Source organism: Lucilia cuprina, chromosome 4, assembly GCF_022045245.1.
Source record: "Lucilia cuprina isolate Lc7/37 chromosome 4, ASM2204524v1, whole genome shotgun sequence".
Classification (NCBI taxonomy): Eukaryota; Metazoa; Arthropoda; class Insecta; order Diptera; family Calliphoridae; genus Lucilia; species Lucilia cuprina.
Genome location: NC_060952.1, coordinates 86,578,847 through 86,602,607, shown reverse-complemented (window position 1 = coordinate 86,602,607; position 23,761 = coordinate 86,578,847). Strand labels below are relative to the sequence as shown.

At 28.2% G+C, this 23,761-nt stretch overlaps 1 protein-coding gene and 1 long non-coding RNA gene across 2 annotated transcripts in view; both read left to right on the top strand.

The window, feature by feature from the left end:
• LOC124419880 overlaps window positions 1-4,237 on the top strand; it is a 52,699-nt gene extending 48,462 nt beyond the window's left edge. The window contains exon 2 of the long non-coding RNA XR_006940868.1: window positions 4,070-4,237. This is a non-coding gene — a long non-coding RNA (uncharacterized LOC124419880). The remainder of the gene's footprint in view (window positions 1-4,069) is intronic.
• An 85-nt stretch (window positions 4,238-4,322) lies between these two features.
• The window catches only part of LOC111688294 (protein couch potato-like), a gene marked incomplete at its 5' end in the record, with an annotated part of 28,265 nt that continues 8,826 nt past the window's right edge, over window positions 4,323-23,761 (top strand). The window contains one exon of the mRNA XM_046950753.1: window positions 4,323-5,465. Coding sequence (XP_046806709.1) covers window positions 4,323-5,465 — 1,143 coding nt within the window. The remainder of the gene's footprint in view (window positions 5,466-23,761) is intronic.

The window sequence follows — 23,761 nt, the reverse complement described above, 5'->3', positions numbered from 1 at the left end:
TTCAGTTCTAGTTCAGTTCTAGTTCAGTTCTAGTTCAGTTCTAGTTCAGTTCTAGTTCAGTTCTAGTTCAGTTCTAGTTCAGTTCTAGTTTAGTTCTAGTTCAGAACTAGTTCAGGTCTAGTGAAGTTCCAGATCATTTTTTTTAATTTACCCTTTTTTAAAACATTTTTATTCCAACTTCATAATACAGCAACTCAAGCAAACTTATTGAATAGACAATAAATTGTAAAATGCTTATTTTTAATTTTCAGTTTATAAACTACTTCAAAAAACAAAACCTAGAAAAACAACTAGATTTTGTTTTAATTAAAAGTTTTCTATATTTTTCTTAAAAATATTGAAAATTATAAATTTATTCCATAATATTTTCCTCTCGTTATAGAACTATACATTTTGTATATTGTTATGCATTTATAATAATATAAATATCAGCATACAGTTTATATGTTTTCTAAGCAATTGCTTAAAAAGCATTTTTCTAATATTTTTCATTTTATTAAAATAAGCAAAAGTGCTCCTCAGTCTATATAGATTCTTGCATATTTAATATTTGTTTAAGTTAAAGCAGAGAAAAAAACTAGTTTTATTTTTCACAAAACTCTTCATTGACTGTGGTGTCTTTAAACTTAGTAATCCCTTTAAAATATTGTTTAGTTTTAGTTAGATTGAGTAGAGTTTATCACAATAACTACTACTACTGCTACTACTCTGAGGTAGTTAGCATATATTGTATTAATTTGCATATAAGCATTTATATATGTATTTTATTTTTAAAAGGTAAATATTTAAGTGCTTATTTGTGTATTATTTGTTAGAGTTTTTAATATACATATTCAAGTTAAAATGAAAAACATAGTTTCATATAGGGATTTTATTGTACTTTTGGGTCAGCAAGTTTGCTCGGAGGTTTCTTATTTATATTTTAAATATGATTGATGGTTTTAGATATGGAAGATATTAGAAATTATTACAATTGATTTTAGTACTTATATATACACATAGAAAATTTTTTGAAAATATTGTAATTATGAAAATTTGTTAAAAATAGTAAAATATATGGAACATAATTAAAAATTTAGTAAAAACAGCAAAATTAATCGAAATTTACTACAAATAGAAGAATGCCCCCCTTTTACTGAAAAAAAAGTTAAATACTGGTAAATTTACTAAAAATAGCAAAATATACAAAAATTTCTAAAATAGCAATTTATAAAAAATTTACTTATTATTACATATTTTTGTAAAATTTACTTAAAATAGCAAATCAATAAAAAATATTACTAATTATTGGATATTTTTGAAAAATTTAATAAAAGATAGTAAAATATCAGTAAAATTTAAAAAAAGAAAAACAGCAAATTTATTTAGATTTTTTTTATTAATTTACCAAAAGAGCAAATTTTTGAGAAAATTTACTAGTAATTGCATATTTTTTTGAAATTTTTTAAAAAGAAGCAAAATATCAGTAGATGCTGTAAATATAGCTAATTTACTGATATTTTACATTTTTTGTTTAAGAAAAATATTAAATTTTAAAAATGGTTTTTTTTTACAAATAGCAAATTTTTAAGAACATTCCTTTAAAAAAAGCAACTAAATTTTCCACTAAAACAAATTTTTAACAAAATTTCTTATAATAACAAATTTTTTAGAAAATTTCCTAAAAAGAGCAATATTTTGAAAATTTTCTCAAAAAATTACAAAATTTTACAAAATATTGCTAAAAATAGCAAACTTAAAAAAAAATTCAAAATAAGCAAACTTTCCTAAAAATCGAAAATTTACTTAATATAAGAAATTTTAAGAAAATTTTCTTAAAATTTTAAAAAAAAAAATTACTAAGAAAATTATTTATAATTTTGTATACAAAGCATACTTTTCAATGACTTCTACTTATCTCTTGCATTACTTTAAAGTAGTCTTATAATGAGTTATACATTATCGCTTATAGAAGTACTGAGTTTTGCGTTTTATGTGGACATTTTATAGAATGATAGATGCAACAATTTTTTACACACACACAAACACAAAATTAAGTTTTTTTGAAAAAACAAAAAAAAAACAATTTTTAAGTTCTTATTTATAATTGCTTATTTATGTAGTGATTTGTAAGCGAGCATAGTAGTTAGTCAGTTAGTTTATTGGTTAGTTAGTTCGTTAGTTAGTTAGTTAGTTAGTTAGTTAGTTGGTTAGTTAGTTAGTTCGTTAGATAGTTAGTTAGTTAGTTGTTGCCTCACATGGGAATCTAACCCACCACCTCCGGTTTACTAGACTCGAAACCTAACATACCGGGCGCCAGCGCTCTTTTAGTTTTTTAACTCTTTACAATTCAAAGTAAGTTTTTGCTGGGTAAATAACAAATTTAGTTCTAAAACATCTTGGCAGTTTTGATACCCTACACCGCAATTGTGGGGAGGGTAATAGACGTTGCTGGATAAATAGCAAATTTAGTTCTAATATATATTGGCAGTTTTGATACTCTACACCGTTATTGTGGGGATGGTATTACACGTTTGTGCTGATGTTTGTAACACACAAAAATATTGCTACAATAGCCACCTTGTAGTACACCGTTCGATTAAGAAGATGAATCGATTAAGATATGTCCGTCCGTCTGTCCGGATGGCTGTCCATTTAAGCCTTGTGCTGAAGGTACATGCCGCAATTTTCAAGATAATTTATTGAATTTCTAAATTGCTTAAATCGTTGAGATTAAGGCAAAATTCATCATAAAAGTTTCTTTAAATTGTACTCATTGTAAATGGTCGGCCATAACCGACTATACTTTCCTACTTGTTTCTCTTTCTTATTTACATACCTTTCTTCTTAACAAGCAAAATCTTTTAAATGTTTAATTTGTCATAAATATTTTATAATGAATAAGCAGTTTGTGTAAAATTTCCCTTATATGTTTGTTGCTATTGACAATATTAAATTATTAAATAAATATTTCAAGATAAAATCTAGAATAACATATAAGTGTTTGTGTGTGTGTTAAATTACACACATCATAAAACAATAGCTATAATTATAAATTTAGGTTGGCAACGTTATAAAAATGAACTTTGTAGACATTTGAAAACAGTGTCAAGGTTATTGATTTAATTTTATTTATTGTTATTCTAAAAGCTATTAAAAGATTTTAAAAATATGATAAATAATAAACGTTTAAACATAATTATGTCTATAAATATGCAAAAGTTCAGATAACAAGTATAAGCTTATGATCACTTTTATACTGATGAAATATTTTCATTACTTCATAAATACCTCCCTCTTTAACTCCAGTTTAAATATATTAAATTGCTTATTATTTACTTTAAAATAAACTTTTACTTTTGCTCTAATACATTTTGTAGTTTTCAAAAAAAAAAATGTTTAAAACCCCCAACGATTTTTAAAAAATTTGCTAAATGATTTTTCATCTAATGAGCCATTTATTGTATGACTGAGTTGATTAGCAACACGAATTGTTGTATCTATTGTTAAGCTTTCTTTTTAGCAATATTTTCGATTTTCTAATGAGTTATTGAACAACTTTAAACTAAAATTAATTAGAAAGATTAAGTAACCCAGCAAGCAGTTTAAAGAAAGTTAAACGGCAAACACTTCGTAAGCAATTTGAAATATTATGTTCGTTTTTAAAACAACTTCCTAGTAGCTAAAGATTATTAAGACTTTTCAACAAGGATCACTTACCTAACAACATTTAGGAAGTTGTATTAGAACATAAAGAAATGTGCTAATTAGTTAAACAAAACAAACTGGGTTATTGCCATTAAAGTTAAAGGTTAAATTTGATATTGGAGTTGAATTATTTGCTTGGTTAGTAGAGTTTAAAATTGCCATAAGTTTAAGAGGAAACAACCATTGAAAATCTTTTGAAGATTTGCGCTGCAACACAAAATGTTTAATGGGTGTTTAATTTGCAACACAAACACTTTCAATTAAAATTAATTTAACTTAGAAGAAATAACTAAATAGGAAATATAATTGCAATTATTAGCAATTAAGAAAAAAAAAACAATTATTTAAAAATTTAATTTTTTTCTCTCTTATCTCTTTACAGTTTAAATTGTGACTAAAATTTAAACCCTGGAATTTCTATAAAAATTCTAACCCAAAAAAGACCAAAAAGTCTTACTAACCAAAAAGATAAAAAAGCAAAAAAATAAACACACAAAAACCACTCCATGATTGGCAGCTTGTTGTAGAAAGTAGAAAAATCAAAAGCCACCCACAAACCTGTCTTGGCAAATAGACTCACACACCAAATAGACTACCACAACTGATTGATAGTGATTTAAAAGAAAATTTATTAAACGTGTATCTACAACAGCCCCAAAATCACTCCCCCCCAGACAAACGTGTACGAAAAAGCCATCACCATTTCGTCGATTGCGATTAAACGCAGGCCAACGCTGCCGCAAACGCCAGCGAGTGCCCCACAGGTGTTGTCACCCAAACGACAGTGTGCCGCAGCTGTATCGGTTATACCAGCCAACGCCGCCAATCCAGCAGCAGCTCAACTAACACCCCAAATACAATACGCCACAGCACCCGCTAGCGCCACCGCCGCCCATCAAGTCGCCTTGAAAGCCGGTCATCAACAGTTTGCCTTTAATACAGCTGCTGCTGCTCAATTAGCTGCCACAGCAGCCATTACAGCCCACTCACATCCCCACCACCAGACACAAGTGGCTGCTGCAGCAGCTGCGGCCGCTGCTGCTGCTCAACATCAACGTAATATAGCTGCTGTTGCTGCTCAACATATAAATCCAGCAGCCGCTGCTGCTCTACTCAATCACCAGTTTAGTCAGGGAGCCACACACCAGCAACACCACCAACAACAACAGGCCGCTGCAGCTGTAGCAGCTGCGGCAGCAAACGCTGCTCATCAGCAACATTTGGTATTGCAACAGCAACAACACATCTATCAACAACACCAACAGCATCAACAGTATCAACAACAGCAACAACAAATTAGACACTTGCAACATCAACAACAGCATCATCACAAACAACAACAGTTATTAGCGGTGACAACACCTACTGCCACAAGCAACCAACAAAGTTCCACTACACCCTCATCGACTACATCTCCTAACGCCTCTTTGGTCTCCTCCACCTCGTCAGTTAACAACACCAACAACAACAACAACAACTCAGTAACCATTAATAATTCTCTACATTCCAACGACTCAAATACATCGTCGTCCTCATCAAAGACCGCAACACCCACACCAACAGCTACATCGGTGGCAACAACTTCTGCCACAACTAACGACTCTCTAACCACAGTCAATAGTAACGGTTGCAACCAGAACAACAACAGCAACTCATCGAACAACTCGACAACAACCACAGCGACTACAACGTCAACAATGGAAAATCAAATGTCTTTGGCGCCATTGGGATTATCGCAAAGCATGGATTCGGTTAATACAGCTAGTAATGAAGAAGAGGTAAGTGTGATCGACTTCAGTTTAATTAAATTTTTAACTTAAGACAAAATTTATGAAGATTTTAAGATGACAGAAATCATAAATGGTCCGATTCTTGAGATCGGTTGTTTTTGTACGCCTTCCTTAAAAAAATGTTTTCCTATAGAAACCGCCCTCTTTTAGAGGACTATTTTTCTATAAAAAAGTCTTCCTTGAGGAGACTGCTTTTATATAGAAAACGTCTTTCTTGAGTAGACTTTATTATATAGAGAAATTATTCCTGATTTCCTACAAAAAATTCTTACTTTTGAAGTCTGTTTTCCTACAGATAATGATTTCTATGGAATTTTGTTTTCCAATGTTATAAGTCTTCCTTTGGAGGTTGTATAGGAATTTTGTTTTCCTATAGAAAAAGTCTTCATTTGGAAGTCTGTTTTCCTATAGAAAAATTCTTCCTTCGAATGTCTGTTTTCGTTTAGAAATAGTCTTCCTTTGGAAGTGTGTCTTCCTATAGATAAAGTCTTCGTTTAGAAATCTGTTTTCCTTTAATAAAGTGTTCTTTGAAAAGACTGTTTCCCTATAGAGAATGTCATCATTTGGATATTTGTTTTCCCAAAGAAAAAGTCTTCTTTTGGAAGATTATTTTCTTCTTTTGGAAGATTGTTTTCCTAAAGAAAAGGTTTTCCTTTGGAATAGGAAAACTCTTCCTTTATAACTCGGTTTTTTCTATACAAACAGTTTTAGTTAAAGAGTCGATTTTCCTACAGAATAAGTCTTCCTCAAAGAGTCTTATTTTCTATAGAAAAAAGATCATTAAAGAGTAGGGTTTTCTATAGAAAAAATTTCTGTTTTCTTTTAAAAATAGTCTTCCTTTGGAAGTATGTCTTCCTATAGAGAAAGTCTTCATTTAGAAATCAGTTTTCTTTAAAAAAAGTTTTCTTTAAAAAGAATGTCATCATTTGGTTGTTTGTTTTCCGAAAGAGAAAGTCTTCTTTTGGAAGATTGAGAGAGTTTAAGAATTTTCGTTAAAGAGTCGATTTTCCTAGAGAATAAGTCTTCCTTTAAGAGATGATTCTTTGACAGAAAAAGTGTTCATTAAAGAGTCGGATTTTCTATAGGAAAAAATCATCCTTGTTGGTTAGTTATCGTGGTAGTTATAGCAAGATCATCTGCTTCTTCATTTCCATAATATATCCTATACAAAGGGTCCCAAATTAGTTGACGCAGGCATGACAAATCCTTCTTGCACTGTCCTTGTATGAGTAAGTGTATGAGTTTAGAGAAAGATGTGCCCTACAGGCTGGTATTATCGTAAATTTTTGAGCCTTAAAAACACTACTTTTGTTGGGAAGACAATGTTATATGTATACTTGTGCCAACTTCTTCACAGAAAACATCAGAACCTACACCACAGTTCATTGTAGATCCCTACGTAAAGATTGTGGTAGTATATTCTCTTAGTAGATAATCCCTAAATCAATCGTTCTGAGAGGGAACTCTGACATTGAAACCCCTTTTCGGTTGGGTTAGTTCAAGATTGGAGGTAGCAGGCCTAAAATCTTAGCATATCCATATGTCCTAGACTTCCAACTTCCGTATGAGATAGGTAGAATGTGCAATATAGTATTCAGCAGTTCTGAAGGATTAGATCTGCGTACTGATCTCTGAACTTTGTAAAGCTTATCTGTAACAAATTTCATTTTAAGTGAGGTCACTGAGTAGCACCAAAGCGTTTCCCACATTTGGAAACATATCTGGAATCAGTATGAAAACATCAACCATGTAAGCAACGACTTTCATCCCTTTATTGACCAGTTCAATAAGAATCAAGTTAACAACGATATGCCACCTATAAAGTGTATTTTGTTAAGGAAAATATTCTACTGATTAAACCAAGTAATAGTTTTAATAAATTTTTTGCTTAATTAAATCATTTCGTTAATTCAAAGTAATCTGCATTAAGAAGATTAAAGAAAATTTAACTAAAATTATTTTTTTTTCAAAATAAAAATTCCTTTAATTGCTTTTATCTAACTACTTCAACAAATTTATTCACCAAAAAACATACTCTAGTAATTTTTAACATCAATTCAAATTTGAATCGAACAATTGATTTTACATCTTATTTGTATTCCCTTCCGTTATTTTTTCTATTTTATCCTTTCAGCATTTGAAGAGAAATTTTGTGAATTTTTTTTTCATGTTTTTACAATTTTCTCATTAATTTAAAGTTCATTCAACCATAAATCTCGTTTATGCAAATAAAATTTTAATGTCCTTATATAAAAGTTGGCAGGACAAAAAAAAAACGCCGAAAAATAAAGAAGATGGTGATCCTTAAAATACCAAACTCTTAGCTAACAGCAGCCTGATAGAAAATTTATTTTTTTTTTTATTTTTTGTTCTTGAACTATAAAAACTGTCCTTGCTAACGAGAATGTTCGTTAAACTTGGAAAAGAAATTAAACCTAATGTCTACATTAAAATTAAAATACACTCCATAAAGCAAAAGAGTGTTCAAAAATCCAACAAGAAAAAGAGACTTTAGAAGAAAAATTCACCAAGAAAAGCCAAAAAGAATGTTTGAAAAAAATCAAGCAAACTTAATTGAAGTTGACGGGTAAGAAGTTTTAAAACCAGCAAATGACCTTCAGTTATTTGGAAAAAATATATATAGAAAACTAAAGCAATGATAAACAAGTAGGAAAGTATAGTCGGGCATGGCCGACCATATGATACCCTACACCATGAGTATATTTTTACAATTTTTACTTTTATAAAATTTTTATTTTTTGTAAAGAAACTTTTATGTTGAATATTACCATAATTCCAAAATATTTAAGCCATTTATTGATACAAAAAAACTAAAATTTCTAAATGAGGCTTTATATAGGTCAAATATGGGCCGATCCTCGGTAAATTTGGGAAAAGGATATATTTCTAAATAACAGTTAGTTTTGTTGAGTTTCATTGCGATACAAATGGTTACAAGTCAATTTTAGACGTTTAAGTCATTTTTTGAAGGGGGGTTTGTATGGGGGCTAGGGTCAAATATAGGCCGATCCTTACGAAAATCTGCAGTATCATTTATATATAAAACTTATTTGCGCCAATTTTTAGAGAGATAGGAGAATATTTGACGTAATTATAGCATAAAAAGTTCAAATCGGGAGGTACGGTTGTATGGGGGCTAGGTGAAATAATGGACCGATTTCAACCATTTTCAATAGGCTTCGTCCTTGTGCCAAAAAACATGCTTGGCCCAAATTTCATCAAATTATCTTGAAAATTGCGGCCTGTACCTCGCGCACAAGGTTTACATGGACAGCCAGCCAGCCGGACAGACGGACGGACGGACGGACATGTCTTAATCGACTCAAAAAATGATTCTGAATCGATCGGTATACTTTAAGGTGGGTATTGGACCAATATTTTTGTATGTTACAAACATCAGCACAAACGTATAATACCCTCCCCACTATAGTGGTGTAGGGTATAAAAATATCTTCATATATATTTTTGTAACATTAGAGATTTTCTTGTAAACTGGGAATTTGAAATTTGATTTAGACATTTGTTTTTTATATTTCTTAATAAAATGCTTTACACACCCGCCCCAAAATATGCTTTAGTTTTAGGCCTATACGAAACGTCTGTATTTATGCTTTAGTTTTGTTTTGTGTGTGTGTTTTACCTTTTTTATTGTCTTTGTAGTCGTTGTTATTGTATTATTGCTAAAGGGAATTAACTATATTGGCTAAGGGAAATTAAATTCATTTACACATTTTCTATCTCTATCTGCCTCTCGCTCTCTGTTTCTTTTGCTGATAGCTTCAGTGTGTGAAAACTTTTAAAACCAATAAAATATCCTTTTTTATGTTTTTGCTAACGCAGGCAATAGTCTGAATTCGAAATATAATTAAATTTTAAAACATATTTCAATTTAAGTTTCTAGACTTAAGTGAGTGATTCTAACGTTTTTCTTTGATATAATCATTGTTTTAGACAGCTTTTAAATCAATCAAGAATTAAATGAAAATATTTAGAGTAGAAGAAAATTTTCAATGCCATAACCATTTCTTAAGATAATTTGTAATAACATAAAATATTTCATGCAAAATGTTTAAAACGAAAATGTTTTAAGTTTATAATTTCCCATACGAAGATATTTTTTAAAGAAAAATTCTAATTCTTTAATGTTTTCTCTACAATATGTTCAATGCAACAATATTCTCTATAGAAAAATGACAGTGTCATGATAGTTTCTGCACTAAATATTTACTGTGATCCAAATAATCAATGCGAAAAACATTTGTATAAAAAATGTTCAATGCAATAAAGTTTTCTGTAGAAACATTTCAATGCAATGATCTTTTATCTCAAAACTTCTCAATGCTATAATGTTTCTCATTCGAAATCTTCACAACGAACTTGCTTTTTATATAAAATTTCCAATGTTAGATAGATTACTCAATGCTCAATTCATTACATTTTTCTACATTAAATTTTCAATGCGATATAATTTTCTGCACAAAGTATTCAATTCGACTAAGTTCTCTATACAAAATGCTCAATTCAGTAATACTTCATGCAGAAAAAGTTCAATGTTATAACAATTTTTGATACAAACTTTTCAATGTGATAATATTTATATAAAACTTTCAATCAAAGAAATTTTCATACAAAATAATCAATACAAAGATGTTTTACTTTGAACATTTCTCATATGATGATATTTTTACAGAAAAAATCCAATTCTTTAATGTCTTTTCTACAATAATCTCTATACAAAAATGCCAATGTCATGATAGTTTCTACACAGTATAGATTGTGATGATATAATCCACACAAAATAATCAATGCGAATCAAATGTGTATACAATTCGTTCAATGCGATGAAGTTTACTGTATAAACATTTCAATGCAATGATAATTTCTCTCGAAAATTCTCAATGCCATAATGTTTTCTATTCGAAATTTTCAAAACAAAGATATTTTTTATATAAAATATTTAATGCTAAATAGATTACTGCAATAAATGCTCAATGAAATACATTTCCAATATTAAATTTAAAATGCGATATAATTTTCTGCAGAAGTATTCAATACGATTATGTTTTTTATGTAAAATGCTTAATGCGATAATATTTCGCGTAGAAAATGTTCAATGCTATAACGTTTTTGATACCAACTTTTTAATGCGATAATACCTTTTAAAGAAAATGTTTAATGCAATGAAATTCTTTATAGAAAACTTTCAATGCAAATGCATTTTCCATACTTAATATTTAATGCGATGATATTTTTTATATGGAACTCTCAATGCAATTATATTTTGTCCATATAATTCTCAATGCTTTTATATTTCTGCATAAATTCTCAATGCGAGTATCCTTTCTACACAAAATTCTCAAAGTGAGTATCTTTTCATCATGGAAATCTTAATGCGATTATATCTTGTGCATGAAATTCTCAATGCTAATATATTTTCTGGAAGAAATTTACAATGCAAAAATCTTTTCGGCACAAAATTCTCAATGTAAGTATCTTTTCAGCATGAAAATCTTAATGCGATTATATTTTCTCAATGCTAATACATTTTCTGGTAGAAATTTTCAATGCGATTATATTTTCTCCATGAAAATCTTAATGCAATGTTATTTTCTGCATAAAATGCTCAATGGTACGAATTTTTAGTATTTTTTCTGCAAAAAATTTTCAATGCGAGTATTTTTTCTGCACAAAATTTTCAACGCTAGTATATTTTCAGCATGAAAATCTGAATGCGATTATATTTCGTGCAAGAAACTCTCAATGCTAATATATTTTCTGCAAGAAATTCTCAATGCGATTATATTTTATGCACAAAATTCTCAATGCTAATACATTTTCTTGTAGAAATTCTCAATCCGCTTATATTTTCTTCATGAAAATTTCAATGCGTTTATATTTTCGTCATGAAAATCTTGATGCGATGTTATTTTCTGCATGAAATCCTCAATGGTATGAAATTTTTGGTAAAAAGTTTTCAATGCAATTATGTTTTTATAAGTCATGTTTAATGAAGCTTTCTACTCAAATTGTTCAATGTTGCAACGTTTTCTTAACAAAATATTAATTACAATTCTTTATTTCAATGCTAGTATCTTTTCAGCATGAAAATCTTAATGCAATTATTCTATGTGCATTAAATTCTCAATGCTTATATATTTTTTGCAAGAAATTCTCAATGCGATTATATTTTCTGTACAAAATTCTCAATGCTAATAAATTTTCGGGAAGAAATTCCCAATGCGATTATATTTACTTCATAAAAATCTCAATGCAATCTTATTTTCTGCATGAAATCCTCAATGGTATGAATTTTTTTGTAAAAAATTTTCAATGCAATGTATTTTCAGAAGACATGTTTAATGAAGCTTTCTACTCAAATTGTTCAATGTTGCAATGTTTTCTTAACAAAATGTTCAATGCAATTCTTTATTTCAATGCTAGTATCTTTTCAACATGAAAATCTTTATGCGATTATTGTTTGTGCAAGAAATTTTCAATGCTTATATATTTTCTGCACAAAATTCTCAATGATAATACATTTTCTTGTGGAAATTCTCAAAGCGATTATATTTACTTCATAAAAATCTCGATGCGATGTTATTTTCTGCATGAAATGCTCAATGGAATAAAATTTTCTATAAAAAATTTTCAATGCAATGATATTTTCAGAAGACATGTTTAATGAAGCTTTCTACTCAAATTGTTTAATGTTGCAATGTTTTCTTAACAAAATGTTCAATGCAATTCTTTATTTCAATGCTAGTATCTTTTTAACATGAAAATCTTAATGCGATTATTCTATGTGCAAGAAATTCTCAATGCTAATATATTTTATGCAAGAAATTCTCAATGCGATTATATTTTCTGTACAAAATTCTCAATGTTAATACATTTTCGGGAAGAAATTCTCAATGCGATTAATTTTCTGCATAAAATTCTCAATGCTAATACATTTTCTGGTAGAAATACTCAATGCGATTATATTTTCATCATTAAAATCTCTCTTCTGCATGAAATCCTCAATGGGATGAAGTTTTTTGTAAAAAATTTTCAATGTAATGATATTTTCGGAAGACATAGTTCTGTGTAATGAAGCTTTCTACTTAAGTTCTTCAATGTTGCAATGTTTTCTTAACAAAATATTCAATGCAATTCTTTAGATAAGATTTTCTAAAGGAATTTTTTTGGAAATGCTGATATTTTTATGAAAATTGTTTATTTTAGAAAATAATATATCCTGGAAATCGTTTTAAATCTAACTCTTTGACTGTCAACTTCTAAAAAAAAAACAACAATGATCAGATTTGTTTATAGACGGCAAAAATCTCATTTTATGTTAAACAAAATATTCAAGGTATTGAAAATAAATTCTAAGATAAATATAATTTTTGTTTTTCTCACAATACACCATAACCAGCTAGCTTTTGACATTTTACCCTACTTGTGTTGTGATTTTTTCCCACTTTTTTTCTTTTTTTTTTTTGCTATAAGATACTTTTTTTGTATAAATTTTACGCATTTATGATTATATACTTAAAGAATTTATGTTTTTATTTTTTATATCAAATAGAAATATCTGTATGTATTTTCTTATATATTTTTTGTAAACAATTTTTATTTGTAAACCTTAATGTTTTATGCATACTTGACATAAAAAAATCTTAACGCATGCATGTTATAACTTATTTTCAAATACTTTTATAAATATACCAGCAGTTTTAAATTGGAGACAAGTTTAGGAAATAGTTAACTTAAATATTTTGTACATTTTCACAAGATTTTCAAAGTTTAATAATAGTTAAGTGTCTCCTAGTAATGCAGCGGGTAGTTAGTTGTCAATTAAATATGTTTGACAATTCTTTAAACTTGTTTATCTCTATAAAAACCAGAACTTTTGAATTACTTATTCCCAGACAGTCACCTCGAACTGTTGGAACATTGAAACAAGTCTTTACTTTAAGCAAAAGAAAATATGAAATATTTTTATGTTTACAATCTTCAAAAAGAAATCATCCACAATTTTAGTCTTTGAATTTTTAAATCCTTAAAAAAAATCTTTCTTTTACACATATTTTCTACTTACAACTTGTTGGTTAATAGAAATATGTACTTGAAAAATTTCTTAGAATATTTTATATAAATAGAGAAACATGAAGATAGTGAGAAGAGAGTAAAGCAAATATTATGATAAGAAATGTATTATAAAAGGATTACATGATATTAGAAATATTATTATAAAGATGTTATGACATCTACTTAATAATGTTATTTAAAGAAATAAAATATTACATACTTAAAATGTAATCTTAAATCCACTGTAAAGTATATAGAGAAAAGAGAAAAAAAATTCAATTAAAAAATATTTTCAATGCGTTAATATTTAAAAATAATTTTTTTAATAAAAAAAATTTTTCCTTAGAAAAATATTCAATGCGAGTATTTTTTATAGAAATTTTGCAATGCAATAAAATTTTCTTTTTAAACTAAACAATGCCTTAAACATTTCGTGGTTAATTGTTCAATGCTGTGATAAATTTTGCAAAAAAATTCAATGCTTTAAAATTTTCTTTAAATAATTTTCAAATCGATGAATTTATTCAAATAAATTATAGAAAAATATGATATTTGCTTTGACAAATGTTTAATTCGAAGAAGTTTTTCATATGAAATGTTCAATGAAATGTTAATTTCCGGAGAATATTTTTCAATGCAATGTTTAATATAATGAAATTTTTCATAAAAAATATGTAATGCAATGAAGTTTTTCACACTAAATATTCCATGTGAATAATGTTATTTAATTTTCTAAATAATATACTCAATGCTATTCTCAATGCGAGTACCTTTTCAGCATAAAGTTCTCAATGCGAGCATCTTTTCTGCAGGAAATTCTCAATGTGAGATTCTTTTCTGCATGAAGTTCTCAGTGCGAGAATCTTGTATGCATGATGTTCCTCATGCAAGCAACTTTTCGAAATGAAATTCTCAATGAGTTTATATTATCTACATGAAATTACTCAAAGCCATTATATTTTCTGAATGATAGCTCAATGCGATTATCTTTTGTGTATGAAGTTCTCAATACAAGAAACTTTTCTGCATGAAGTTCTCAATACAAGAAACTTTTCTGCATGAAATTCTCAATGAGTTTATATTATCTGAACGATATGCTCAATGCGCTTATATTTTCTGAATGAATGCGATTATCTTTTCTGTATTAAGTTCTCAATGCGAGCATCTTTTCTGCACGAAATTCTCAATGCGATTATATACTCAATCCTTTTCTATATATTCTGATTTGAAATTTTCAATGCGATTATCTCATCTGCATGAAGTTCTCAATGCGAGCATCTTTTCTGCATAATGTTCTTAATGCGAACTTCATTTCTGCATAAAAATCTCAATGCGATGAAATTTTCTGTATAAAATGTTCAATGCGATGTTATATTCATGGGAAATGTGTGAATGCAATTATGCTTTCAATGAAAACGTTCTCGAAACGTTTAATACAAAATGTTTGATGCCATGTAAAAAAGAAGTTAATTCCATTATATGAATATGTTCAATGATGTTTTCCAGGGAAAATTTGTCAATGCAATAATGCTTTAAATGAAAACGTTCTGGAAACGTTTAATGCGATGTTTTTTTCTGGAAATTTTTTTTTAATTCCATTATATTAAAATCTTGAATGATGTTTTCGATACCCACCAAATGCTTAATGTAATATAATTTTCTAAAAAAAAATTCAATGCAAGATTCCCTATACAAAGTTTTCGATGAAAAGTTATAAAACTTTCAATGCGAAAAAGTTTTCCTTACCAAATGTGCAATGCCAGGGAAATATTTCAATGCAATGATATTTTCTTAAAAAAAACTGTCCAATACATGTCGCATTTAATGCATTAATGCAATAATATTTGTCTACTCAAAGTTTTCAATGCAAAGTTATTTTTTTGTAATAAAACTTCAATGTTTTTAAATTTTATATAAAAATCTTTTAATGTTATTATACTTTCAACAGAAAATATTCAATGCAAAGATTTTTTCTGTTTAAAATTTTCAATGCGAAGATATTTTCTGCATAAAACATTCAAGTCGATTAAGTTTTCTTAACAAAATATTCAATGCGAGTCTCAATTTGATGATGATTTATCGATATCGATATTATCGAATGAAAAAACTTTCTAATGAGATAATGATTTCTAAAAACGTTCAATGCTATGATGTTTTTGACACAAAATTTTCAATGCGATGTTTTTTTCCAGAAGAAAACTTTCCATGTAATGATGCTTTCATAACAAATGGTTCAATGCGATGAATTTTTCTAATAAAAATATTCAAAGCGATTTCTTTTCTAGCAAAAAAAGTTCCAATGTAAAGTTTTCTAACAAAAATTTTTAATGCAATGAAATTTTCTATAAAAAATTTGCAATTATATTTTCAGCAGAAAAGTTTCAATGCCAAAATGCTCTCTATAGAAAAATTTTATTGCGATGTTATTTTCTAACAAAAATTGTTTTTTAACAAAATAATCAATACATTTTTTTCCAAAAATGTTCAATGCAACTAAATTTTCTATACAAAATGTTCAATGTTTCTTTACAAAATATTCAATGCTATGAAAGTTTCATTACAAAATGTTCAATGCAATGAAAGTTTCTATACAAAATACTCAATGCAATGAAAGTTTATTTACAAAATATTCAATGCAATGAAAGTTTCTATACAAAATATTCAATGCAATAATGTTTTCTGCAAAAAAATGATCATTTTTGGTATTTTAGAATAATATTTTTTTTATTAATATAACAAATTTCTTTAGATTTTTAAAAAAAAATCTTCAATTATTATGTTGAAAAAATTTACGTTATTGAAAAGCAGTTTCAGTTAGTTTGCTCAAATGTTTTTTTTTTTCTATTCTATATTTTTCTAACTTCCTCTGACATTTATCACTCTAAGTGTTTTTTGTATGCTCGATATTTTGATATCACAATCGTATCATCTATTTTATTGCCATAATTTAAGTATATTTTTATGTATTTTTGTTGTTGTCTTTTTTTTTTTGTTATTTTAAAACATTCATAATATTTTATAACCATTTTCTGTGTGTGTATGTTTGGATGCGTGTGTGCATTGTCATTGTTAAAAACCATAATAACTAAAAGCTCACGTATTTTACACAACAATATTGCAACGATTGACATTTCAAATGTAAAAGTATTTTATGGTTTTTGTTTTTTTTTATTATTATTATTATTATTCAAAACCTTATATGTAAGTAGTAGGAAGTAAATTTATGTATGAGTATTTTTATATTTTAAATATTTTGTTTTTTTGTTTTTTTTTTTTTTTTTTTTTTTGCAATTGACATTTAACATAAAATAACGTTAATAAAGTTTTGTTATAAAATTATGCTTAAAAGAAAGTTTGACTATTAAAATTAAGATATGAAATTTTTATTATTTACTTATTGGTTTTAAGGATTTTCTAAAAGATTTTTGCTTTTTTTTAAGATTTTCTGTTTTATTGTGAGAATAAAGAGTTTAAAAGAATTTTTTATTATAATTAATATTAATCATACGTATTGTTGTACTTTAGTAATAAAATGTTAAGAATCAGGGTAGCTAATGTTTTTTTAGGACTTTTCTGAAGACTTCTCTTTTGATAAATATATTGATTTGTTTATAAACTAGTCCCAAGATATCAGCGATATCTGGTTTATAAGCTTTCGGAAATTTCAAACTGTTAACGTTTTTTTGCAGTAGTAGACGAGCATAAGGATGTTAAACTCTGACAATTTGTAACTGATAAACTTATATATTTTGTACTTGTTTATACAATCAGCTTCTTGAGAAGAGTATAAAAAGGTTTGTCATTCCGTTCGTCATTTCTTAAGGTTTCCTTTTGTCATCTTGCAAAGTAAACTTACTCCGAACTTCTTTAGACAGTAAAGTTGTTTAAGTAATATTCTTCAGACCGTTTAATTTTAAACAAAAACATTTATAAACATCAATCCTTTATTCTTGCTTTTTTAAGCAAAACAACAACAAAAAAAATCTTTCAGTTTAATTAATTAAATATCAATCATACGCTACGTTAAACCTTGTTAATTACAAAACAAATACTTTATTCAAATAAATCATACGCCTCGTTTTGTTTTTTCGTTAGATTTATGCCCTAATTCTGTTAGACGATATTGGACGAATTTTCTTCCTCACACATTTGAGAATTTGTTTTTGAATTCTTGAAGACAATAATGGTTGTTGTCTGTGAAAAAAACTCTTAATAACGTAAAATATTTGATTCATTAAAAATATTGTGGAAGTTTCAAAACTTCAAACCGGACGATACAATTTTGTAGTCTGCTTATTTTTTTAAAACATTAAAAATGTTTTCTCTTGTTGGATTCGTTTCCACAACCAACACTCTTCGTGTCCAGAGGAAACAGTTGCGCGATAGAACAAATCCGTTAGAATTGCAGGATGTTGAGTAAGTATTAAATAAAAATTAGGTTTCAAAGAAATTTTAGATTAAATAAAGAGGTTTTCAAAAATATACAAACAGCAGTCCACCCAACACTTAAAGTGGCTATATTTTTAAAATTTTTAGCCACAGGAAGTTACCAAAGACCGGTTGGAAATGACTTTCTTGGGTGTGTTTCTCAAGCAAGCATGTGTCGCATTTAGACGAATGTTTAACAGTTTTTGAATGCCACTACTGCAATCGTCCATATTTTTTCCACAAATTTTTATTAATTAAAATTTTTTATTTGTTAATTTTATTAAAAAAATATTATTGAAAAATGTTTAAAATATATAAATTGTAAAGCTAAATATATAAATATTTAAAAAAATGTATATATTGGTAACAATAATTTGACAATAACGTAAATCATAGACACAAACCACGTAACATAGACGAAAAATATATATTGACATGAAGAATCGTAAATTCGACTACTTTTCTTCCTCAGACAAGACGACATAATCGTCTAACAGAATTAGGCCATTACATTTTATTTGAATTATTTTGCAAAACTAAACACTTTGAAAAATCTTTTTCCAAAATAAAAACTAAGAAAATTTCTTGTCAAAAGAGGAATGAGAAATAAACAGGAAATAATTTATAATTTATTTAGCACATCATTCATTAAATCATTAGAAATAATGAAAAAACACCTACATACTTACAAACGAAAGAAAAACACACATAACTCACATTTATCTTTTTCATTTCATTCTAGAAAATGACCTAAAAAATGTTGTTAAAGTAAAAATTATGTTGCATATAAGTAAAAAAATGCAAAGTTGTTAATTTAAAATTATTAAGAGTGACTTTGTGCTAAAGTTAATAATTCTTAATTATAAACCTACATACGAACACACACACAACAGAAATTCATAGTTAAATTTTATGATTTTTTTTTCTTTTTTTTTTAATTTTCTTAATCACAAGAAATGGCGTAAAAATATGCGGTTTCTGTTTTTTTTTTGCTCATTTGCTAAAGACAACATACATTTTAATTTAAATACATTTTTAATAAAGAAAAAGAATGTACACACACACTCACACACAACATTACTGGCCTTTGGTTATTTTTTTTTTCTTATACTCTTATGGAACGCATGCATCAACTTGCCTGCTGATGAAGATGATGAGTCATCAGTTTTAATTTTGTAATTTGTACGCTGGTGGTTGTTTAAATGTTTCATCGTTAGTGTATACATTAAGGCGCCACCTTTAACTAGCGTAAATGTATTCACTACATACACACACACTCACTTACACTAACACGCTTTTAGCCCACTTATTTATCTTTATTTTTCAGTTAAAGGTTTTTTTTCAACATAATATTGCTGTGTTCACTAAGAGTAAAAGGTAAAAATGTAAGAGTTTGGTTATCTGTAGTAAACGTTTGTATAAGTGTGTGTGTGTGTTGTTGCTGTTTTTTTTACTGCCTTGACCCTAATTTGTTTGTTTTATATAAATATGGTTTTACTTCTTCTCTTCTGCAATCCTTGCCAACAACTGATTACACAGTTTTTGTCCTGCATGAGTTTTTTTTCCCATTTTACTTTTATATTTGTATTGCATTTTAATGTCATTAAACATCAATATTTTTCACATTTAATAAAGTTTTTGTTTTTCTGTTTTCCTTTGATTTAATAAAAATTTGCATATTTTACATTGTTAAGACAAATTTAATGAAATTTTATATAAAAAAATTTAAATGATAAAAAATGCTTTGGATTTTAATGTCTAATTTCTGACCATATTATTTTCAACATTTAGTTCTAAGCGGGATTTTAAATAGCAAATATACTAAAGTCTTAAAATACAAATAGATATCAAGCAGCGTATTGAAAAGGTCTTCCATAGACCTTTCCTATGATATACATTATCTAAAAATATAAACAAAATCATAGGACTTTTGGAATATGGATTAAATCTCCGATATTTATGAACCGATGTTGATGATTTTAAATAGCAAACATAAACAAAATAATTACTTATAGAACATTCAAGATTAAGGTAAACAAGATATCCGGGGTCTACAAGAACAAATGATAGAATATAGATCATACGGTCCGAAGAATATCAAAAATTGTTGAGTTTTCCTGGGATCTTGATTATATTTTCAATAATTTTGCATTTTACAAATATCAAATCTCTCCAAGTTCTACTTAATAAGATCGCAAAAGATTGGCACCTAGAACTAACTTTAAATAAACTATATACTCTGCATGAATGTCAATTTACCTTATAGCCCTATCGTACGGTGGTCGGCCAGCATCCCCTTGCTCCACTTGTTACAAAGTCGTAGCAGAAAGAGTAAAAGTTGCAGATTCTAAAGCATGCTTCTGGAATTGTCTTTAGCCTTTATCAGGATTGAAGACTATCTAATCTTCTAAATGCTTTCTATGGGTAAGGTATCTAGTTGTAATGAAACTCCATGCCGAGCTTACGCTCTAACCACGGTCAAACCATAGCCACCACGTTGCTCACCAACAACCAGGCTGGAAACGATGTTCCAGGCACTTCTGGTTAACGTAGTACCAAGTTACAGACTTTTTCGGTCGCTTCTCAGAAGAACCGTCTGTACATCCCATAGATATCCAGAGTATCTAGAACTTTATTTTAAACACTCATACGTACAGACAGATAGAATATTGGTAAATCGTTATTGCAATCATTGGATTCGATAATATAGTCTAGTTTATTGACCATTTCATTGATTAAGTTTTTTGACTTTTGTGTTCTACTTGGACTAAAAATATAAAGGCTAATCTATTGACTTGTCCTAATAAAGTATATGGACAGATCTGTTCAATAACCTATGGACTAGTCTATCTTCTAATATATACACTTGTATATGGGCTAGACCCTAGAATGGTCTAGTGTAGTCTGTGAGCTATTCAATTGACAACTCTAAGGAAAATATCCGGGTAAGCTTACTACTTTTGTTAACATTTAGACAAGGGATGTGATAACAGCTAGTTATCAGTTTGACAACCACCATTACAAATTTAACGCATTGTTGTAATTAAAAACAATACATTCTTTCGACTTCGACAACAAATCGTTTACATTTTGACAACGCAAAGTTCTTTTTAACAAAAATAGTGCTTGTTGTTGATTTAAGAACTATCCGTACATACATTGACAATAAATGTTATTGACATTTTGATGTAAATTTGCGTGCATAGTTTTAAAGCGTATTGATCCCTTTGTGTGTCGATCTGCTTTTGAAATTTTCCAAGCACTAGGCCATGGACTGATCTATTGACTAGTTTTTTTTTTTTTTTGACTATTTTTAACCTACTCTATGCTTTAATCTTTAGACGAAATAACATGGACTTAACCCATCTAAGAACATTTCCATTTCCTAATCAAAATTGTATCATGCACAAAACCACATAATAGAAAGGAAATGCTGTTACTCTATAATAATGGATTAGTAGTCAAACTATAATAAACTTCCCCTTACATCTTTCTAAAAAGTCCAATTTAAAGTAGAAGGGGGGCCATACGCCACTTTTTTTTTGAGGCGGTCTCAAATAAATTTTTTATTGTTTCGGATACTTAGATATGTTGGCTTTAGTTTTATACCTTTCAATCTTTTCTAAGTCATCCTCATGTACATATTTTTCCGCACTGACCATAAAACGGCGGTACCGCCCAGACAGATTTTTCATTAGTAAAACAAGCAAAAAATAAAAATTTATTTTGCTTTTTTATATTTTAATTCAAATATTTATTGTTTATTTCACATAATTTAACCAAGACAATGTAAAACAAATTATTACTGATTTTTTCTGTATTCTAACCAAAATTTACATAGATTTGGCGAATGTGCCCTATGGCCAGAGTTGGGGTTTAGTTTCAATATTTTCAGGTTTCAAATTATATTATCCAAAATATTATTATGTTTTATTGTTCACTATTATTGACGTTCTATCACTGTCCAATATAATTCTTCTATCACAAAAACTAAAAAATTTAGAACAAAAAATTCGCACAGTGAAAAACAATTAATCACGTCTGCCTCCCATCATATGTAAAGTTAATCATTCAAACTTTCAGCAATGATAGATAATCAATAAACGAAAACAAAATTTAATAATGCAATAAAATCGATTACTCGATTTTCAAGTTATTTGCTATTAACAGATGTGCCCCTATGGCACATGATCCCCCTTCTACTTATTACTTTACTCCTAAGGGAGTTTTATTTCCTTTTTTCCATTTTTTTAGAGAAATAATACAATTTACTGTTAATGTTTATATTGCATGTCTTAAAAACATTTATATTACAATATACACAAAAATAATTTATAAGAAAAAACAGTAAGAGTAAAGAATTAGAGCATTAGCACACAGGTATTTTTTAAAAAAAAGAAAATTATTTTATAAAAATAATTTTATATTTATTAACCAAAAAAACAAGAAACCCTTTGTGAGGAAATGCCTCACAAAAAAAAAGAAATATGTATGTAATAACAAGCAATTAAATTAAACAAAAGGTTTAACAAAATGTCCTTGTTGGTAAAATTCTTTAATATTTATATCCTTTTGGGCTAAAAGTAAACATATTTTTTGTTTCTTTAACGGTTTCCATAAATAATAAATTTTTTCAGAATTTTTTTGTAAATTACTTTTGGTCACGAATTATTGTTTGCTGTTTTATGTATTTAAGTTAATGTTTTTTTCTTCTGCTACTTAAAGGTTTCTTTTATTTATTTCATACAAACATAATGTTTTTTTACCGCTAACACAAAGAATAATATTGAAAAACCCTGTTAAAATCAGTGATAGGCAAGAATAAACAACAAGGTCTGAGTTTAATAAACAAATTATATTTACCAGTAAATAATAAAATTTATTGTGGATCAGAATATTTTAAATAAAAATTTAATGATGTTTTAAATATAGACAGAGAAGCTTGCTCTTTATGCCGCTCACTAACTTGAAAGCTAAAAACTTTTTATTTCGAATTTTGATGACCTTTGTAGGTTTACAACCTAAACTTTATGTCATAAACACATAACACTTTTGTATACAAAACTGTCCATTTTTTCCCCAGCTGTTCGGTCGGATAGTCCCGAATTACTCATCTTAGGTTTTCCCCTAGCCAGAGATTGTCGAGGTGACTCGCTATTTTAACGGGAGCTTCTTTAACGGGAGTCTCTCCTTCACACACACACACACATCTCTTAAACTTAAAGGAAGTCAGTCATTACCTCACAGATTACGAATCGACGACAAAATGTTTAAGTATCCACTCTCTCGCTTACAAAGGACACATTTAAGAGACAATTGTCTTCATCCTTGTTTACAAAGAGTACATCCTTGACAAAAGAGGAACTAGAGTCACACATGTGCTTAGACGTAAATGAAACTCATTGTCTTTTTCAGATTAATTGACTACTGAGTCTCTCCTTCACACACACACATCTCTTAAACTTAAAGGAAGTCAATCATTACCTCACAGATTACGAAACGACGGCAAAATGCTTAAGTTTGTTTTTCAAATGTCCACTCTCTCGCTTACAAAGGGCATATTTAAGAGACGATTGTGTTCATCCTTATTTACAAAAAGTATATCCTTGACGACAGATAAACTAGAGTCACACAAGTGCTTAGACGTAAATAGAACTCATTGTCTTCTTCGGATGCGATAACTACTGGGTCTCTCTTTCACACACACACGTAAAGCTCTTAAACTTCCACTTATACAGTCAAAGCAATATTTTATATCCTGT